Raw genomic sequence first — 18,203 nt, forward strand, 5'->3', positions numbered from 1 at the left:
CTCAGCAGATCAGTGGGAGCAACAGAGGCCGGAGCAAGGTACGTCCACGTCAACAGTAGCAACAACAAAATCAACAGCAACCACCATCGTCAACGGCGCCAGACACGGGCAAAAGACAATGTCAATATGGAGCAGCAGAAAGTCAAGGCAGCCGTGGCAGCACAGGGGACGAGCAGAGCCAGCAAAATAGTGCATGGAGGAACAGAACATAACGACAACAGCAACACACAGCGGAGGCGAGGCAGTGGAGGTGGCTAGCCGAACAAAAGCAGGACAAAAAACTAAGCAGCAGCAGTGTGGAGGTGGAGAACAGGAGACAAGGTGGTTCCTCTCTCCACTGTCACCTTCTTCCTCTTCCTCTCACGAGTTACAGCAATCTCTATCTCTCTTCCCATTTTACCTATCCTCTCTCACTGTTGCCCTCTGTCTTTCTTCTCAGTGGTCCCCTCTCTTCCTCTTCCCTTCTCCAGGCGGTCCTCTATCTCTCTTCATTCTCTGTCTCTCGTTCTCTCCTCTCTTTGTTTACTTTTCCGTCCCCCACCCCCCTTTTTTTCTCTCACAGCTAACTACAACTAACGATATATCCATCCAAAAATTAACTACGCTTAACAGAAGGACCATTTTTTAAAAATTTCTGTGTAACATTAGGGATGTTTTGACAATACAAAAGGTTGGGGACCATTTTGATTTTCAGTCTAAACCTTAGGACCAAAACAATATTTACCCACTCTGAAAAGAAGAATATGTACAAAAATAAACTTAATGTGTGAAGAGTAACTAGTATTCTCATACTAGAACACACTGTATACCCTCTGCACCAATCTAACTAGGAATTGAGCAATTGCTTCAATAGAACTTTGAAAGACAATTATGTTATATCACACTCATCCCTGATCCCCAACAACAAAATAAACACTACCAACCTGGCAGGCATTTACACGGAGATCCCATATTCTAACACTGTGGTCCAGAGAACCAGACATGAAGCTATCATTGATTGGAGACATGCAGAGAGAAACAACTCTATAAAACAAGTCACAGAAGAAAAGGATCAGCAAACACTCATGTATAACAAAGAAACTAGTATTAAAAATAGAAAAGAAAAAGATAGGAAGAGACAGAGAGCACACATAACATCTACTAACATGTAGAATTTACAGAAAATGGGGAGGATGAGAAATCCTACTAATACAGAAACAGACAGAATAAACAAAACAGAAAAACTCGATATTCCAATCCCTCAACAAATCATTTACATACACCCCAAGAAACACTGTGAGCTTGATGCAAGTGTGCTAGTCTTATAGCAAATCAAATGATTTGTCACAAAGTTCCCCCTTAACGATATTAGAGATTTGCCCAACCAAATATATCATATTGCAGCATGGATTGCAATAATTGCTATAGAAGTTTAGCCTCTTTATTACTCCCAAAATGAATGAAGGAAGTGAATGCTGAAAAAACTCTCCAAGAGATAGAACACACCCAACATTCATCAAAAATACCAAACCAAGCGTACCACTCATCAAAAGCAAAACAAGTATTATAGAACAAATGTGATGCAAATTTTGGGATTGCCTTGTTTGAACTATGGACAGGTAACACATCAATAGTTTTAATTTTAGCATTGTTCTAATTTTAATTCAGAAGATAAAAAAGCTTCACACCTCTGTTTATGCCCTTTGAAGTAGCGTAAGCATCGGTTGTCATACATTGATAAATACCGCAATGATTCTGGAGAAGGAAGGGTGGGTGTCATTACTCATTAGTTGTAGTCATTTTCATAATTCATTTTCATTATAAATAGCAAAAAAATCAATATCATTGTATGGAGAAGCTTACCTCCAGTACTCTCCAAATTGTATTTAGAAGAACATATAACAGAGTTTGGATGATGAGTAAAACAAATGCGATCAGCACCATGTTTCTTATGATAAGTGGTCTTCAACAACCTGTAATTCATAGCAAATGTTTTATACATGCCTAAATGCGAAGAACAATTATCCATTAATGAAGCAGCAAATGATACAAAACTAAAGACATTAATTGAGAAATTATTTAAGTAAAATAGAAGAAAAAGAACCCTTCATTAACAAGAGTCTTGCTAACAAATGCCCTAAGGACATTAGTTAAGGATACTACAAATAGTATGTTTTAATAGAAAACATAAGTTTATATACATTGATAGTGTATTGGAAAAGCTACTCAATTCTATCCTACTGAGATTAACTTCCATGTTGTAGCAGTAAACTCACTTAGCATTGGCAATGTCATATAGTCGCACTGAGTCATCCTCACTTGCTGTGACAAGTAAATCATCTTTGCGATGGAAATCAAGAGAATTTATTTTCCCACCCTGAAAATTTCATGGCAATTACACTAAACATAAACACAGCTTAAGAATGAGGCCTTTAACCCCATACCAAGAACCAAAGATATCATCAGAAACTGATAACTTCTTCCACGGCTCTAGAAGAAATTGTGATTAAAAAGAAAATTGTGAGCGTGTAAACAACAAAAGATTCCATTTCACAAACTTCCAGAGTTTTCATACTTATCAAGGAAGAAAGCAAGGTAATGTATGTTTAAAAGGGAAAGAAGGCTTACGGTGCATTTGTTTCTAATTATTTAAAAAGCGCTTTTACAATTTGATTTTTTATTTAGTTGTAAAAAGCTAAACTGATTTTAATCAAGCTACTCAACGGATTTTTTCTGTTAAAAAAAGAAAAGCTGATTTTTTGTTTAAAACAAAAAAGAACAAAAGGCACCCTAAGATCAAAACGTTCATGGCACTCAGGTCAAGAACCAATGTTATTTGAAGAAATCGTTGAATTGGCCCTAAAAACTTTTTTTACGGCAAGAACAAGAAGAACACTGCTATGCATCGCTGAGAGAACAATCCTAAGTTCCTAACAATCCTAGGGTAATGTTTTAAAAGCTAAATTTGAAGGGAAGGAACTGGGAGAGTAAATGCTTACGAAGTCGGAGAAAACCGCCGCTATGGACATGCTGCGCACCGTATCGTCATCTAGCTCTGTCAGCGGCGCCGTCATCCTCGCCGACCGGTGACAGTATAGCGAAGTAAACCTTTTTCAGGATGGCCGGAAATTTTTTCTGTGCAGAAACGGCAGTGACAATAGTAGTGTCAAGACTGAAGAACCCAGCTCCAGCCAGATTCTCACCGCAATCCCTTTCTGATTTATAATTTCTTTTTTGGTCGCACGCCCTATCTCCCAACCCAACAAATTAAAGATTAATTCATTGTGGGTACAAGTTCTTAAGAATTTATCGTTGATAATGAATCAAGGACTAATCCTATATGAATATGAGCTCTTGAGAATATGTAATTGGTGAATAAATTATTGTATCCACAAAATAAAATGCAAACATAAATACGAGTTAGTTTTTTTATGATCAAAGAGGTCTAAGGCCCAAAAATAGCACAAAGGGAGCTGGGCTCCAATCAAATCTCCTGAAATACCAAAAATATTCAAACCTCCTGAAAGCTATGACCAAAAACAGAAATATCTCTTGAAGGACTATGAAGAATAACATTTTGTTTAAATATAGAAAAAAAATTTTAAAAAATGAAAAGAAAAAATAAAATAATAAANNAATATTAAAAATATTATAATTTTATATATTTTATTTAAATTATTTAAAAGTAAATTTCTATTATAATAATATATTAAAACTAAATTTAGATTGATAATTATTAATAATAATATAATTATGAGTAACATTGTAAATACACAAAAGATAATACTTTTTTCTTTGTTTTTTTACTTGTAATGGATTGAAAAAAAATTTTGTGGGATCCACACAAACATTTTTTTATTTTTATTTTTTCATTTATTTTTTTCCATCTTTTTTCTCTTTTTTTATTTTTTCTTAAAGCAAACATAGTGTAAAGCCTAGAGAGCTGAAACTTTAATTGAAGTGGCAAATCATAATATTTTTAATATAGGTGTACTTGGGTTTAAAATTTGGCAAGGTAAAATAATGGATGAAAATTTTTAAATATTGTAATGAGTGTATTTTAAGTAAATGTGTGATATGTAATGTCTAGAACTAAATGATGTCAAATCTAATATCAATTAATATTTTTATTTCAAAATTTAGATGCTAAATTATAAATTTTTTATTTTATACCTTAAATACTAAATGTAAATCCTAGATTTTCTAAAAATAAAGTTTAAATAAAATAATTTTATAATTAAAAAATTAATTAATATTAACTACTTAAAAATAAATTATTTATACTTATTCTAATCCGTATGTCAAGTACATATTATGATAGAGAAAAAATAATAAAAATTACTTTTTATAAATAATTGAATAATTATTACATAAGATGTGTCATTTTATTTTTATTAACTTAAATATTTCTCTTGGTTTCTCTTCTCTGCACCCAAAGGGCTTTGATAATAAAATAGGCCTATTTTTAAAGGCTAACACTACTTATTATTTTATTATATGATTGTGTTTAAGTCCTCTATTAAGTAGTCTCTTATCGTGTTTATAGGTTTCCGCAGAAATTGCTCAACGTCAATCCATGTCTGTGCTTCTTTGAATTGTAAGCATAATTGCCCCTAAAGTCAACCAAATTGAAAACTTTTCAAGATGGTTAGTTGAATGTAATTACCAATTGGTTAGCAATTTCTTTTTTCTTCTTATAATTTAGGAAGTGGTTTTGGTGTTCTTCTGTACGTAAGTGAAACTTTGTTGTTCTGTTCAAGATAACCACTAAAATATACTATAAGTTATTTATATGGTAGAGATACATGAAAGTTTTTATTAAGTGGAAACAATGAAAAGAAAGTTTACAGAGATCACACAACCGGTTAAAAAGTTATTAAGTATATACATTAATTTTGTTCTAAAAGTTTTCGATTTGTATCAAATATACCCCTTACGGCTAATTTTTCAAAAAATTTAAGATTGATTCAACAACAATTTCATAAGAACAACCCTTCAACACAAGCAAATCAAGTATGATTTTCATGCATTATTGTTATATTAGTCTTAAATTTTTTGAAAATTTAGCCTTTGAAGGTATATTTGATGCAAATCGAAAACTTTTGAGACAAAATTGAAACAAAATAAAACTTAGAGATATTTTTAAAACTTTTGCCAAACTTCGGGAACAAAAAATATACTTTATCCTTATAAATATCTGTCTTTTTATATAGGATAATGCTACATATTCATATTTTTTGTTAACCAAGTCCAATCAAATTTGTCCAAGACAACAAAAATTATTTATGACTAATATTATTTTTAAGTTTTATTGCTTAACTTGGTTAGACTTAGTTCATAAAAAGACTTGGATGTGTAATATTGATTCTTTTACATATATATAAGTAAATACTTATTTAGAAATTTACTTCTTATACAATTAGAAATCAATTCTTATTGAGATTCATAGTTGAAAAAATTCTTTCGAGTTAATTTCTAAGAAAAAATACAAATTTCATTTAAATTGAGAATTGATCATTCTAATGACATCTAATATAAAATTTTTAAATTGACTATAAAGTACTAAAAGTTGAGTAAAAAATTATTGTAAAGTCAAATTTAATAATTTAGTGAAAACAAATAAATATTATTTTCATATACTACTCAAAAAAATTTTAATTCATAGTGGGGGCGATTGCCCCCACACTCATATACATACATCCGTCCCTGGCGATGACCACCTATAAAAGCACTCTAACGCTCAAGTCAGAAAGAGAGTGAGATAAGTATATTGCAATTCAGAATGAATAGCATACCTTCTTTAGCTTAAGGTTTTTTTCTTTATAGACTTTTTGAGTTCAAACGTGCTATCATACCGATACTTGGTTGACCTATTTTCTAAGTAATTCTATAGAGATTTCTTCTGAAGACGCATTATCTTTAGTAACTGAATTATACACGTGATTTTGGATTTCTCCTTTGTTTTCTGTTATCATGCTGATATATAGATTTTGCGAGCGAGTTATATATATAGAACGGATCACAGCTCCTAAACTTGACCTGTGGACTGCTTTATAGAAACAGGTTGAGCTTTTTTTGCAAGGCTTGAGCTTTAAATCGACATATTTATAATAGAAAGTATAATCCCCCAAACTCGATATGTTTTGATTGGAATAAGGGTGAGAAGATATTACAGAAGATTTGTAATAAAATTATATTTTTAATTTTTTATTAGACATTTGTAATAAATTCTCGTTATGGCACTTTTACAGTTACCAAGGACACGGTGATTGGTTACTTTTTGTTATAAGAGTAGAATTATTATTTTTTTTATTTTGTTTTGAATGGTTCGGATTATTTTGCAACTAAAAGGTCTGGGATCCTGATCGTGTATTTACGCACGTATGTTAAAGGTTGATGAAGACGTGGTTTAGTAGAAAAGGTTTGTGTTAAAAATAAGTGTTTTATTTTTTGGAACTAAATTCGAAGATGAGTAAGAAAGGTTAGTGATTTTCTTTTTTAGTGTAAAGATTTTGTGTGTGAGTTTAGGCTTGATATAGTTTGAAAAAATGGTGAAGGCGAAAAAGAAAGTAAAAAAGAAGAGAAATACGAAAGAGGAAAAGGACAAAATTATTGTTGAAGAGGAGTTCATTAGGAACCAAATGATTCGTTTTCATAGGTTGCTGAATTGGTGAAAGAGTGGGTCTCTATATTTTATTATGAAACTAGTGTGGCTCAGTTAGGTTGTTCTTGTTGGGTCAGGGAGGGTGAGGTTGTAAAACTTGAATTTTTGCCTTGTTATATGTCTGATCGTATGTTCCACAGGAGTGATGGGTGTGAGTTTTTCTTTATTTATAGTTATGTGTTGGTTGAGTTAGGTGTTAGATTTTTGTTTACGCAGTTTGAACATGGTGTGTTGACACAAATGAGGTATGCAACATCTCAATTGCATCCAACTCTTGGACATTTGTGAGAGATTTTGAGACTTCGTTAGAGGTATTTGTTGCGTTGTTCCAGACCAAAGGTGTGAAAAATGGGCTTTGCTTAAACTTAGCCGGTGTCCCTAACCGAACTATATTCAGTTTGTATAGGTCATCTTTTAAGAGTTTTAAGGTGATGTATGTTAAAGTAAGGTCATGTGAGGATGACTTTTCCTTCTCTATGGATGAAAATTTGGTTGAGAAATTTTTCTTGTATTGGCACCCTTCTCATAGGCAAATTCTTGGTATGGAGAGGATGTAATATAGGAACAACATGGTTGTGGAATTCTTAGTGAATAATATCATGACCACTAAGTTATTATCTATATCTGAATTACTTGAGTGGAAAACTGATAGAGATTCGATTACTGAGTATTTAGGAATTTGTGTAATGTAGATCATTGTTCGAAGATATTGATTTTGGTTGTTTGTATATACTTATGTTATTTGTGTTTATGTGTAGGTGAGAAAGCCCCCAAGGTTACTACTAGTAGCCTTCGTACCTTTTTTAAGGCCAAGAATATGGAAAAGGAAAGGTCTGCAAATAATTTTAAGCTGGAAGGAAGTGTTGAGGACGACCAACATACACCTCGAAAGAAGGTGAACTATAAGAAGAGGAATATTGAGGTTACTGCTAATAAGGAGGAGGTGATCAACTTAACAAAAACCAAGTTTGATAATAAAGATTTGGATTTGGATGAAGTTGAAAATTTTACAAAGAACTAGGTGAAACTTCATGGCTATAGGGAGAATGAGAATATCACTTTCATGTGGAGTGAGCATTTTCCAATTCTGTTTATGGCCGATGAATATGGTCAGAATCCTTCTGATGTGAAATTGGTTCACAATGTTAGTGATGTTGGAGTGGCGCAATATTTGTAAGTAAATAGGAGTCTTAAATTAATTGGTAATTATCGTTTTGTTCTATTTTTAATAGATTGTTCTGGTAACTGTGTAGATGATGGGATCTCAGTTAATGCCTATTAGCCAAACTCATGAGATGAAGCATGCAAGGGATTCTTTTTGACAAGGCAAGTATGGAACATGTAATGCAAGAGAATGTAGAGAAGGGTAATAAGTATCAGGATACATTGGAGCAAGTTAGCTTGAAAAAATGAGGTGAAATCATTGGAAAAGAAGATAAAACTGGCTGAGGATAAAGAAAAGAAGCTTGATAAAGAGAAGATGAGTTTAGCGGCTAGAGTGGTGGTGTTAAACCTTGAAAAAAAGAACCTGAAATGTAGCAAAGATGACATGACTTGGAGATGTTTGCTAATGGGTTTGAGAGAGCTATAGAGTAGGTGAAGTTCCTTGCTCCTAACATGGATGTGGTTGCTATGGACCCTTGTAAGATTGTTGTGAATGGAGAGCTGATGGTGATGGATGATGATGATCAGGAACAGGAGGACGAGGATGAGAATATGGATCCTCCATGATAGTTGTTTTATGTAATGAACTTTGCTTTTTGTTTTTTGGAAAAGTTTGTTTGATATTGTTTGTTTATAGTTTGGTAGACTGATATACTAGGTATAGCTTGATTAATTATAATATGGTTGCTATGTTTGCAAGACAATGTTAGTATATGAAATATTTGAATGTGCATGTTTTTAGTATGATTCGTATTTTTGTTTTTGGTAAGTTGTTTCCCTTAGTTTGTATGATTATTTTTTGGAATGTATTGCGGAAAAAAGAACCGGCTGGATTAATATTACTTTAGACTGATTTAACGGAGACAGTAGTGAATGTTTTGAAAAATGTAAAAGAATAGAAAGTGATTCGTTAGTTGCCGTTATATTCAGTGTGCTTTGCATTGGTCGACTTATAAGTCAGTTAAAAAGTAATGGAAAATAGTAGTGAGAATTGAAGAACTAAGAATTATCATTATATTGATGAGGATCCTTCAATGTGGAAGGGCATAGGTGTGCCTCGTTAAAACCTCTCCTGACAAAATTCGACTTAGGGATAAAATCCAGGTAGTAGGAACAAGAGTACAATACCTTGTCCTGACTTAGTTATAATACATTTTTAAAGAAGAAATGTTCCATGTACTTGGTAGATCATTGCCCTGCATGCCATGAGGCGGACCTTGGAAAGTTTTAATATAAGAGATAGGGATTTGCAAATCTTCCAGACGTAGGGCGCGAAGGGCCTTGAACCCAAATACATTACCTACAATGGAAGTAAACATGTTAGTAACAGAACCTTCCTCAAAAAGGTCTAAAGGATAAGCTACATAGGCAATATATTGATTTTCTTCGCCAGCAACCGGCTCGATGTTGTAGCATCGTCCTTTGTAACGATCAAGACTGGTAAGCCCATCGGTCCAAATGTTTGTAATTTGAATGCTCCTCGTCTTATAACTTTTGATATTCAGAATAGGTCTTCTCAATTAGCACTAAGCTTTCTGTGACCTTGTGATTTTTATGCTTTTTCTGTTTTTCTGAGGACAAGGTCTCCTTTATGGAATGACCTCGACTTGATAATTTTATTGTATTTTCGAGCTATAGCAAGTTGCGTTATGCGTTGTTGAATCAGCGCTTGGTCTCGGATTTCTTCTATTGAGTCCAACTCGGTGGCTCATAACTCAGCATTTGCTTTGCCATTGAGGATGTTTATTTGATTAGACTGATGTGAGACTTCAACCGGTATCATGACGTCACAATCATATACTAGTCTAAAAAGAGTCTTTTTTGTTCATGAATGTTCTGTTGTGTTATAGCTCCATAAAATTTTAGGAATAAGCTCGGCCCATTGTCCCTTGGAATCATCTTTTTTTTTTTGTAATTCTTGCAATATAACCTTATTGACAGCCTCATCTAACCCATTAGTCTGATGGTGCTCTATAAATAAAAATTGATGTGTGATTTTAAAATTTTGTAAAAAAACGTGTGAAATTCTTATCAATGAATTGTCAGTTATTATCAGTAATAATGGAGTGAGGTATATCGAATCTGCATATTATGTTTTTTCAACAAAAGAGATCATCTTTTCGGAATTGATTTTTGCTAAAGATATAGCCTCTATCCATTTTGTAAAGAATTTAACCTGGCTTGGTGCTTGTGGAAAGGATTTAGGATATCCAGCCCCCACTTACTAAAGGGTCAGCTTACCTCTGATGTGTGTAACTGCCCGGTCAGATTTTGAATGATGGGGGTGTAACGTTAGCAATGATCACAATATTTAACCTTGTTCATGCAATCCCTTTGTATTATAGGCCAGTAGTATCCTTTTCTAAGTATTTCTTATGCTAGGCTTCTGCCCCTATGTGACCATATACTCTTTCATGGACTTCATCAATGGATAGTTTAGCATCGGCCTTGCTTAAGCATTTTAACAAGGATCTTGTAAAACCTCATTTGTATACTCGACTCTAATCAAGGTGAAGAAGTTGGATTGTCTCTTGAATTTTTGTTTATCCTTGATATCCTCTAGTATTTTTTTCAACTTGCAGATATGTGATGAATGGGTTTCGCCAATCTATCTCCTGTGTAATACTCAAAAGAGCTATTAATGTAACACTAAACTCATCGAGTGTTAGTTGTTATAAACTTGGTAGGTGAGTTTGACTTTTGATAGTTGCTAGTTTGAATAAAATGTCAACTCGACAGTTTTGCTCCCGAGGCATGTGGGAGATTTCAAATTTCAAAAAGCAAGAGCTAAGGTTATTAATAATAGATAAATAGTTTTCTAATAGTATATATCTTACTTGAAAATTACCTATTATCTGTTGTACCACCAACAGTAAATCGCATTTGACATTTAGGTGTGTTATCTTGAGGGTTTGAGCTAATTTTGAGACCGGCTATAAGTGCTTCATATTATGCCTGGTTATTGCTAGCATGGAAAATAAATTGGAAAAATTGTTCTATAACTATTCCTTGGCTATCTTCGAGCAATATACCACCTCCAAAACCTTGCATGTTCAAAGCGCCATCAACATATACTGCCCATGTCCTGGTACTAGGTGTTGAGTTATTGAGAGTAAGTTATGCGATGAAGTTGGCTAAAGCTTGGAAGTTGATGGCTCCCCGCACTTGATATTGGATGTCATATTCTAAGAGCTCGATAGACCATTTGATTAATGTTCCAGCTAGTTCAGGTTTGGTGAAGATTTGCCTTAAGAGATGTTTTGTCCGTACTATTATAGTGTGACTTTGGAAGTAGTATCTTAGTCGCTTTACTGTTGTTACAAAAGCTAAAGCTAGCTTCTCTAATTTTGGGTATATGAGTTCGGCATTCTGGAGAGATTTTCTAACGAAATATATTGGATGTTGTTGTTTACCTATTTATGTTACCAAAATAAAGTTAATAGCATAATCAGTAACAGACAAATATAAATATAAAGGTTTACCATGCTTGGGTTTTTGGAGTATTAGAGGTGAGGATAGTATGTCTTTTAACTCGGTAAATGTCTGTTTGTATGCTTTTGACCATGTGAACTTCTTCTGTTTTGTTAGTGTTTTGAAGAAACAATGTGATCGGTGAGCAATCCAAGGTAAGAAATAGGACAATGCTGCCAGCCGACCAGTGAGTTATTGGACTTCTTTGATTGACTAAGGACTTCTCATCTTCAGTATTGCTTGATATTTTTTTGGGTTGGCCTCCATACCTCGGCAAGTTAATATGAATCCGAGAAATTTTCTCCCATGTACGCCAAAGGCACACTTCTCCAAGTTTAGCTTCATATTGTATAGCTAGAGTTGTTGAAAAATTTTCTTTAGGTCATTGGTATGACTGCTGCTGGACTTGGTCTTGGCTACCATATCATCTACATATACCTCTATATTTTGTCCGATTTGGTTGGCAAAGTTTTTATCCATTAGCCTTTGATAAGTATCATCTGCATTTTTTAGCCCAAAGGGCATAACCTTGTAACAGAAATTGCCATAGTCAGTAATAAATGCAGTTTTATCCTGGTCTGACGAATACATAAGTATTTGGTTATAGTCAGAATAAGCATCCATCAAATTTAAACATTGAAAACTAGATGAGCTATCAACTAATTTATCAATACAGGAAAAGGATATGTGTCCTTTGGACATGCCTTGTTGAGGTTAATGAAGTCTACACACATCATCCACTTGTCGTTGTATTTTTTAACCATGACTATATTTGCTAACCAGCTAGTGAACCTAATTTCTTTTATAAATCTAGCGTCCAATAGTTTTTTAGTTCTCTCTATGGATGCCTTCTTTTTGTCTGTGTCGAGGTATCATTTCTTCTGAACTATAGATCGGCTTGAGAAATAAAGTGCTAGTTTGTGACAAATGATGTTTGGATCAATCTCCGACATGTCTGCTAGGGTTCAGGCAAATAGGTCGATATTTTCTTGTAGTAATGTGACGAGTTGTTCTTCTTTGGTCTTTGTAATGCATCCCCTATGTAAGTGTACTTGCTTTCTTCTTCTGTTAGCATCACTTTGGTTAAGGTATCTATAGGCATAGGTCAGTTTTACAAGTCTTCCCAAGGGTCTAAGTATGCTAAAGCGGGTAAATATTCCTAATTATAAACCGCATGAACGTAGTGCTGATCAGTTTGTTTTGAAGGATTTGCTTTGAGGCTCCCATTATAGCATTGTCTGGCTTTCTTCTAGTCAGCGTGGATGGTGACAACTTTGTTATCCTACATACAAAACTTAATATACAAGTGTACAGTGAAAATAATAGCACCAAATGTATTCAAAAAGGTCTTCCTAAGATGATATTGTATGGGCTTTGACAATCCACAACTAAGTATTGGATGTCTAGGATTTTACTGTTAGGGTATTCGCCTAGGGTTGTTGTAGCCATATATAACCACGTATTGGAACGCGCTCACCTGAGAAACCTACCAATTTCCTAGTTGATGGTTGTAAAGCGTTGTCACTTAGCTTTATTTTTTGATATGTAGAATAGAACAACACGTCTGCCTACTGCTTATGTCCAAAAGGATTTTCTTCACCAATAGTTCACCGACCTAAAGTAATATGACTACAGGGTCGTCCATGTTTTTATCTACCTCTTTGAAGTCTGAAGATTTGAATGTAATCTCTAGGATATCCACATTGGTGGTCAAGGTCAGTTTGGACTCAGTCACTGACATCATGGTCCTGTAGCACCACTTTCTAGCACAATTGCTGCATCTTCCCCCCTGTGAAACCACCAAAAATATAGTTAATAATGCCACGAGGTTGATTAGGGCTTTCGTTTACCTTTTTTCCTTTGTCTATATAATTGTCATTCGACTTCGGACATTGGTCGAGGTCTGTTACATTTCATCTCTGTCCTTGACTGTCAATGTACTTATCTAACAGGCCCTGGCGGGCTAGTTTCTCGAGGAGATCCTTTACAATAACACAATCATCTATAGTATGACTGTACTTCTGGTGAAATGTATAGTACTTGGATTTGACCATGTATCGTTGGTCTTGATAAGTTTCTGCTTTGTTTGGTGGTTTGATTAATTTGGAGTGCAACATATCTTTAATAATGTCTTCCTTTTGGTGTTGAATGGTGTATATGTGTCAAACTTTGGTGTTAATTTGAATGGCTTTTGGTCTGCCTTATTGTTTATATGTTTGTTTCGTTTATCTTCCTCTCTGCTAGGGTTAGGTCTTTCCACTCTCCGGATTTGCCGGAGTTTTGAACTCGGTTAGCGTCTTTGGCTTCGTCACTGCTATAATCTCCTGAAAATTTTCAGGTTGAAGCCCACTCTTTAGTGCATGTAAGTGGATTTTTGGATTCAGGTTAGGTATCTTCATGGCTGCTTTTGTGAACCATGTCATGTAATCTTTAAGACTTTCATGTTGTCCTTACTTTATAGTATTGAGATAGTCTGAGTCCTGCACATAGATCTTGGAAGCTGCGAAGTTGTTAACGAAAAGGTCGCCCAGCTCATCGAAACTTGATATAGAACTCGCAGGTAAACCAGAAAACCAGATCAAGGAAGCACCATCTAAGAAAGTCGAAAATATACGACAAAGTATTGGGTTAAATGCACCGTTCATGAACATCATTAAATAAAATTTAGTGACGTGGATGTTGGGATCACCGATTCCCTCATAGGGTTTCAGTGTCATCGGCAGAGTGAAGTTCTTCGGCATCTGAAAGCTCATAACTTCCTTTGAAAAGGGATTGGTTCTCTTTATTAATGGCTTTGGGGTAACTATCATCGCGGCTTTAGTTTCTGCAGTATAGTCGTCATCGTCGTCGTCATTGGCAGGGCTTTTCTGTTTCTCCTCGTCATGTCAACTATTTTGTTTCTGGTTCATTAGCTCGACCATGCATTGGACTTCTGCCCGCAAGGACTCACTGATAGCCAGAAGCTCGTCTTGAATGGGAAGAGGAGGAGGGTTGCTTTGCTCTTCTGCCATAGGTCGTGACCTGCAAAAAAAAGAGGGGAAATAGGGCAGAAAAGACAATGGTGGGGTTAATTTAAAACTTCAGCCCCACGGTGGGCGCTAAATGTTTCTGCGTAGTAAGCCTCGGGAGAGGTATAGCTCATTCGATCCAAGGTTGAATTTACTTCCGTCTGGGCTGAATGACCTATTTTCTAAGTGATTTACTGAAGATTTCTTCTGAAAACACGTTATCTTTAGTAACTAAATTATGCACGTGATTTTGGATGTTTTCTCTGTTTTTTGTTATCATGTCGATTTATAGATTTTGCGGTCTTATATACCAAATTTCTTTATATCATTATAAAATATGATTATTATTAATTAATTATGTATTTAAATTTACTTAATAAAAAAAAGAAACAAACGTATTAGTTACTTAATTATTAAGAAAATATTAACATGAAAATAGTATGGAAAGTGAATGCATCGCATAGCAGAGTTATTACTTATTTAGTATTTACCTAGATTTTGTACGATAGAAGTATGGTACATGTTTTGGTTAAAAAAAGAGAGTATTGTACATGTATAACTGAGGGATCCATACATACACCTCATTAAGTCATGTTTTTGCCGTTTAGTGCCTTGCTGCTTCAATCTACATACATATTTTGCTTCCCCAGAATTTCGTTCCAAGTTTCCATTAAAAAAAGAGAAGGAAAAAAAAACTAAATAACTAAAAAAAGTCCCAACATGCAACCTGAGCATTACTTCTCGGAGAAGTCCTCGTTCCCCGTTGCCGTCGACGAGGACGACAAAGCCACCGAGTTCCGTCCGCTCTCGGCAGCACGACCACACATGCTCACCTTCCACCTGGCATGGCTGAACCTCTTCTCCTGCTTCTTCTCCACTTTTTCCATTCCCCCACTCCTTCCGATCATCCGTGAAGACCTCAAACTCACCGCCGCCGAAATAGGCGCCGCTGGCACCGCCTCCTTTGCGGGCTCCATCTTCTCCCGCCTCCTCATGGGACCCACCTGTGACCTCGTCGGCCCCCGCATAGCCTCTGGCACGCTCTCCCTCCTCACCGCCCCAATCATCCTCGCCACCTCCCTGGCCTCCACACCCGCCTCCTTCATCGCCATCCGCTTCCTCGTCGGTTTCTGCCTCGCTAATTTTGTCTCCAGCCAGTTCTGGATGAGCTCCATGTTCTGCGGCAACGTCGTCGGCCTCGTCAACGGCGTTGTTGCAGGCTGGGCCAACGTCGGCTCTGGCGTGACCCAACTCGTCATGCCCGGCGTCTACTCCCTCTTCATCTCACTATTCAACCTCCCTTCCTCCACCGCATGGCGCTTATCATTCATAATCCCGGCAATTTTCCAAGCCACCACCGGAACCTTGGTTTTGTTATACGGTCAAGATCTCCCTTCTAGTAACCACAACACCAAGAGAGGTAGTTAAGATTTAAGATTATATATTGATCAAGGCCAAAAACAAAAACAGAGTAAACTCTCAAATGAGGGGTCAAAATGTTAAGTGTCAGCAAAGAGTTAATCACCAAATCAGTCGTATCTGTATATAACGGCTCATCTTTTGTAAACACTTAATATAATCAAGAAAATGTATTAGATAAAAGTAGAATTAGAAGTATATATTCATGGTTTAAGGATACAATAGTAATGACACAATTATAGAAACATCAAAGTGAATGAAAATAAAATGAGTACTGAGATATAATTAAATATTATATTATTGTATATAAATGTAATAGAATCCTAATATATATTGTAACAGGTACTAATCGAAAGGAGAGTGTATTTGTTGTTGTGCTGCGTGGGTTGTCGAATTACAGAGGATGGGTTCTGGGACTGCTGTATGCGTCGTCGTTTGGGGTGGAGCTTACAATGGACAACATAATAGCGGAGTATTTCTATGACAGGTTCGGGGTGAATGTTCAGACGGCGGGAACCATAGCGGCGTGTTTTGGGATGGCGAATGTGTTTTCGAGGCCAATGGGTGGAGTGATGTCTGACAGGATGGGGAAGAGGTTCGGGATGAGAGGGAGGCTTTGGGGGGTGTGGGCGGTTCAGACGGTGGCCGGTTTGCTCTGTGTGTTGCTGGGCCGAGTTGACTCGCTTTGGAGCTCGGTGCTTGTCATGTGCTGCTTTTCAGTGTTTGTTCAAGCTTCTTCTGGCCTCATCTTTGGCGTGGTTCCTTTCGTTTCCAAGAGGTTAGCTGCTATATTCTTGTTTCATCAAATTTATATTTTTTTTTTCAATTGAATATTTACATTGTTTTTATACACTACAATCATGTTTAGAATATATACAAAATTTTAATCTAAACCTATTTCTAATGCATCACTAACTAACTAAGTAAAGAGCTGTTACGCTTAATTTGGCTAAGTTTTTTTTTTTTTAAAATAACTTAAACAATAAATATTTATATTAAATAAATTATTTTATATTTATTTTTTTAATTCTAAAAGTATTTATTTTAAGAGAAAAATAATAAAAAAAATTATTGTAAAAGATACAATTTTTTTAACTAATAAAAAAGAGTAATTTATAAACCTATTAAAAATCCAACAAGCTAAGTAAATATGATGGCTACTTAGTCACCAAAAATATGATGGCTACTTTCATACATAATGAAATTGTACAGAAAAAAAAAAGTAAAAAATGAATAATAAATCATGTTGTTCGATCACTTTTTAAAAATAAAATATAATTTTATTATTATCAAATATACTAACACTGTATTCTCTCTCTATATATGTGAGTATTGTCCAGTAAATATAAACAATACAATCAAAGTAATTAATTACCAAAACAATCAAAGTAAAGCCACTATTATATTTTTGTATTTTTATTTGTATTTTGATAAATTGTATTAGTGATAGTTTTTGAATTTAAATTTCAATCTAACTTAATTATATTATTTATTAAATTTGGTTGTAAGTTGTATAATGTCATTCCTGTATTTCTATATAGATGATTAATCTCTAATATTTACGATTCCTATACGCGGCATTACAAAATTAAGCACGTAGTTACTAGCTATTTGTAGCTCAAAATCTATACTTTTAAACTTTCAAAATAATTTTTTGTTACAATTAAAACTTATGATTAAATCACCACTGTTAATGGATATATATATAATACAAACATATAAAATTAAGAGTACCTTAAGGATGACTTAGGCTGTCCGTGATTATTTCAAATTTTTAATTTATAAAGATTATTGATTTATTAAGGATGTAATCTGAAAGTTTTAATTACTATATGAATTTTACTAGAATCTTAAAAACTTATTTTCTAAAAATATATTTTTATTTAATTATTAGTTGAGCCATCCCCTGTTAATATACCTATCTAGAGCATGAAGGAAAATAATAATCAGGTATTTAAATTTTTATGAATTAATATTTAAAATAATTTTTAAAATTTAATTCTAACTTAATTTAATTTTTTAATTTTAATTGTCTCAATTTATACTCTAAAATTTTAAAGTCTGACTGATGCTTGTGTTATTCTCAATTATCAACTTCACGTAAAGTCGACTGCACCTGAGTTTCTACCTAATGTATGGTGAAAACTTAGGTGCAGTTGACTTCACATGAAGTTGATAATTGAGAGCCGTTAGATGAAAATTTAGTCAAATCAGTCAAATTATTTAACGACCACCTTCAATTATCAACTTCACGTAAAGTCGACCTGAGTTTCCACCTAGTGTATGGTGAAAACTCAGGTGCAGTTGATTTCACATGAAGTTGATAACTGTGAGTTGTTAGATAAAAATTTAGTCAAATTATTTAACGACCCTCAATTATCAACTTCAGATAAAGTCGACTGTTCTAGCATAATGTACAGTGACCTATGCATGCTCATGCTTTGGTGATGTTCTTTGTAACAATCGTACACGTTCACTCACAATAAAATTGCTTTTTT

General features: G+C 34.5%; 2 protein-coding genes across 2 annotated transcripts in view; one reads left to right on the forward strand and one right to left on the reverse strand.

Annotated features, from left to right (window-relative positions):
• Positions 1–3,341, reverse strand: part of LOC107495062 (protein ANTHESIS POMOTING FACTOR 1) — a 6,957-nt gene extending 3,616 nt beyond the window's left edge. Inside the window, exons 1-5 of the mRNA XM_016116129.3 lie at positions 2,979–3,341; positions 2,256–2,356; positions 1,843–1,952; positions 1,668–1,734; positions 924–1,023 (exon numbers count right to left, since the gene is read on the reverse strand). Coding sequence (XP_015971615.1) covers positions 924–1,023; positions 1,668–1,734; positions 1,843–1,952; positions 2,256–2,356; positions 2,979–3,053 — 453 coding nt within the window. The 5' untranslated portion in view covers positions 3,054–3,341. The remainder of the gene's footprint in view (positions 1–923; positions 1,024–1,667; positions 1,735–1,842; positions 1,953–2,255; positions 2,357–2,978) is intronic.
• Positions 3,342–14,845: 11,504 nt separating this feature from the next.
• Positions 14,846–16,535, forward strand: LOC107494971 (high affinity nitrate transporter 2.7). Its single transcript, XM_021125191.2, has 2 exons — positions 14,846–15,706; positions 16,048–16,535. The coding sequence occupies exons 1-2, from the start codon at positions 15,007–15,009 to the stop codon at positions 16,533–16,535; spliced, it is 1,188 nt and encodes a 395-aa protein (XP_020980850.1). The 5' UTR covers positions 14,846–15,006.
• Positions 16,536–18,203: the final 1,668 nt, after the last annotated feature.

Source organism: Arachis duranensis, chromosome 6 (assembly GCF_000817695.3).
Source record: "Arachis duranensis cultivar V14167 chromosome 6, aradu.V14167.gnm2.J7QH, whole genome shotgun sequence".
NCBI classification, from domain to species: domain Eukaryota; kingdom Viridiplantae; phylum Streptophyta; class Magnoliopsida; order Fabales; family Fabaceae; genus Arachis; species Arachis duranensis.

Excerpts from the sequence above, each read along its gene's own strand:
- LOC107494971 (XM_021125191.2), top strand. The coding sequence starts at position 15,007 with ATGCAACCTGAGCATTACTTCTCGGAGAAGTCCTCGTTCCCCGTTGCC. Across the intron at positions 15,707-16,047 it reads TAACCACAACACCAAGAGAG|GTACTAATCGAAAGGAGAGT; the intron begins GTAGTTAAGATT and ends ATATTGTAACAG.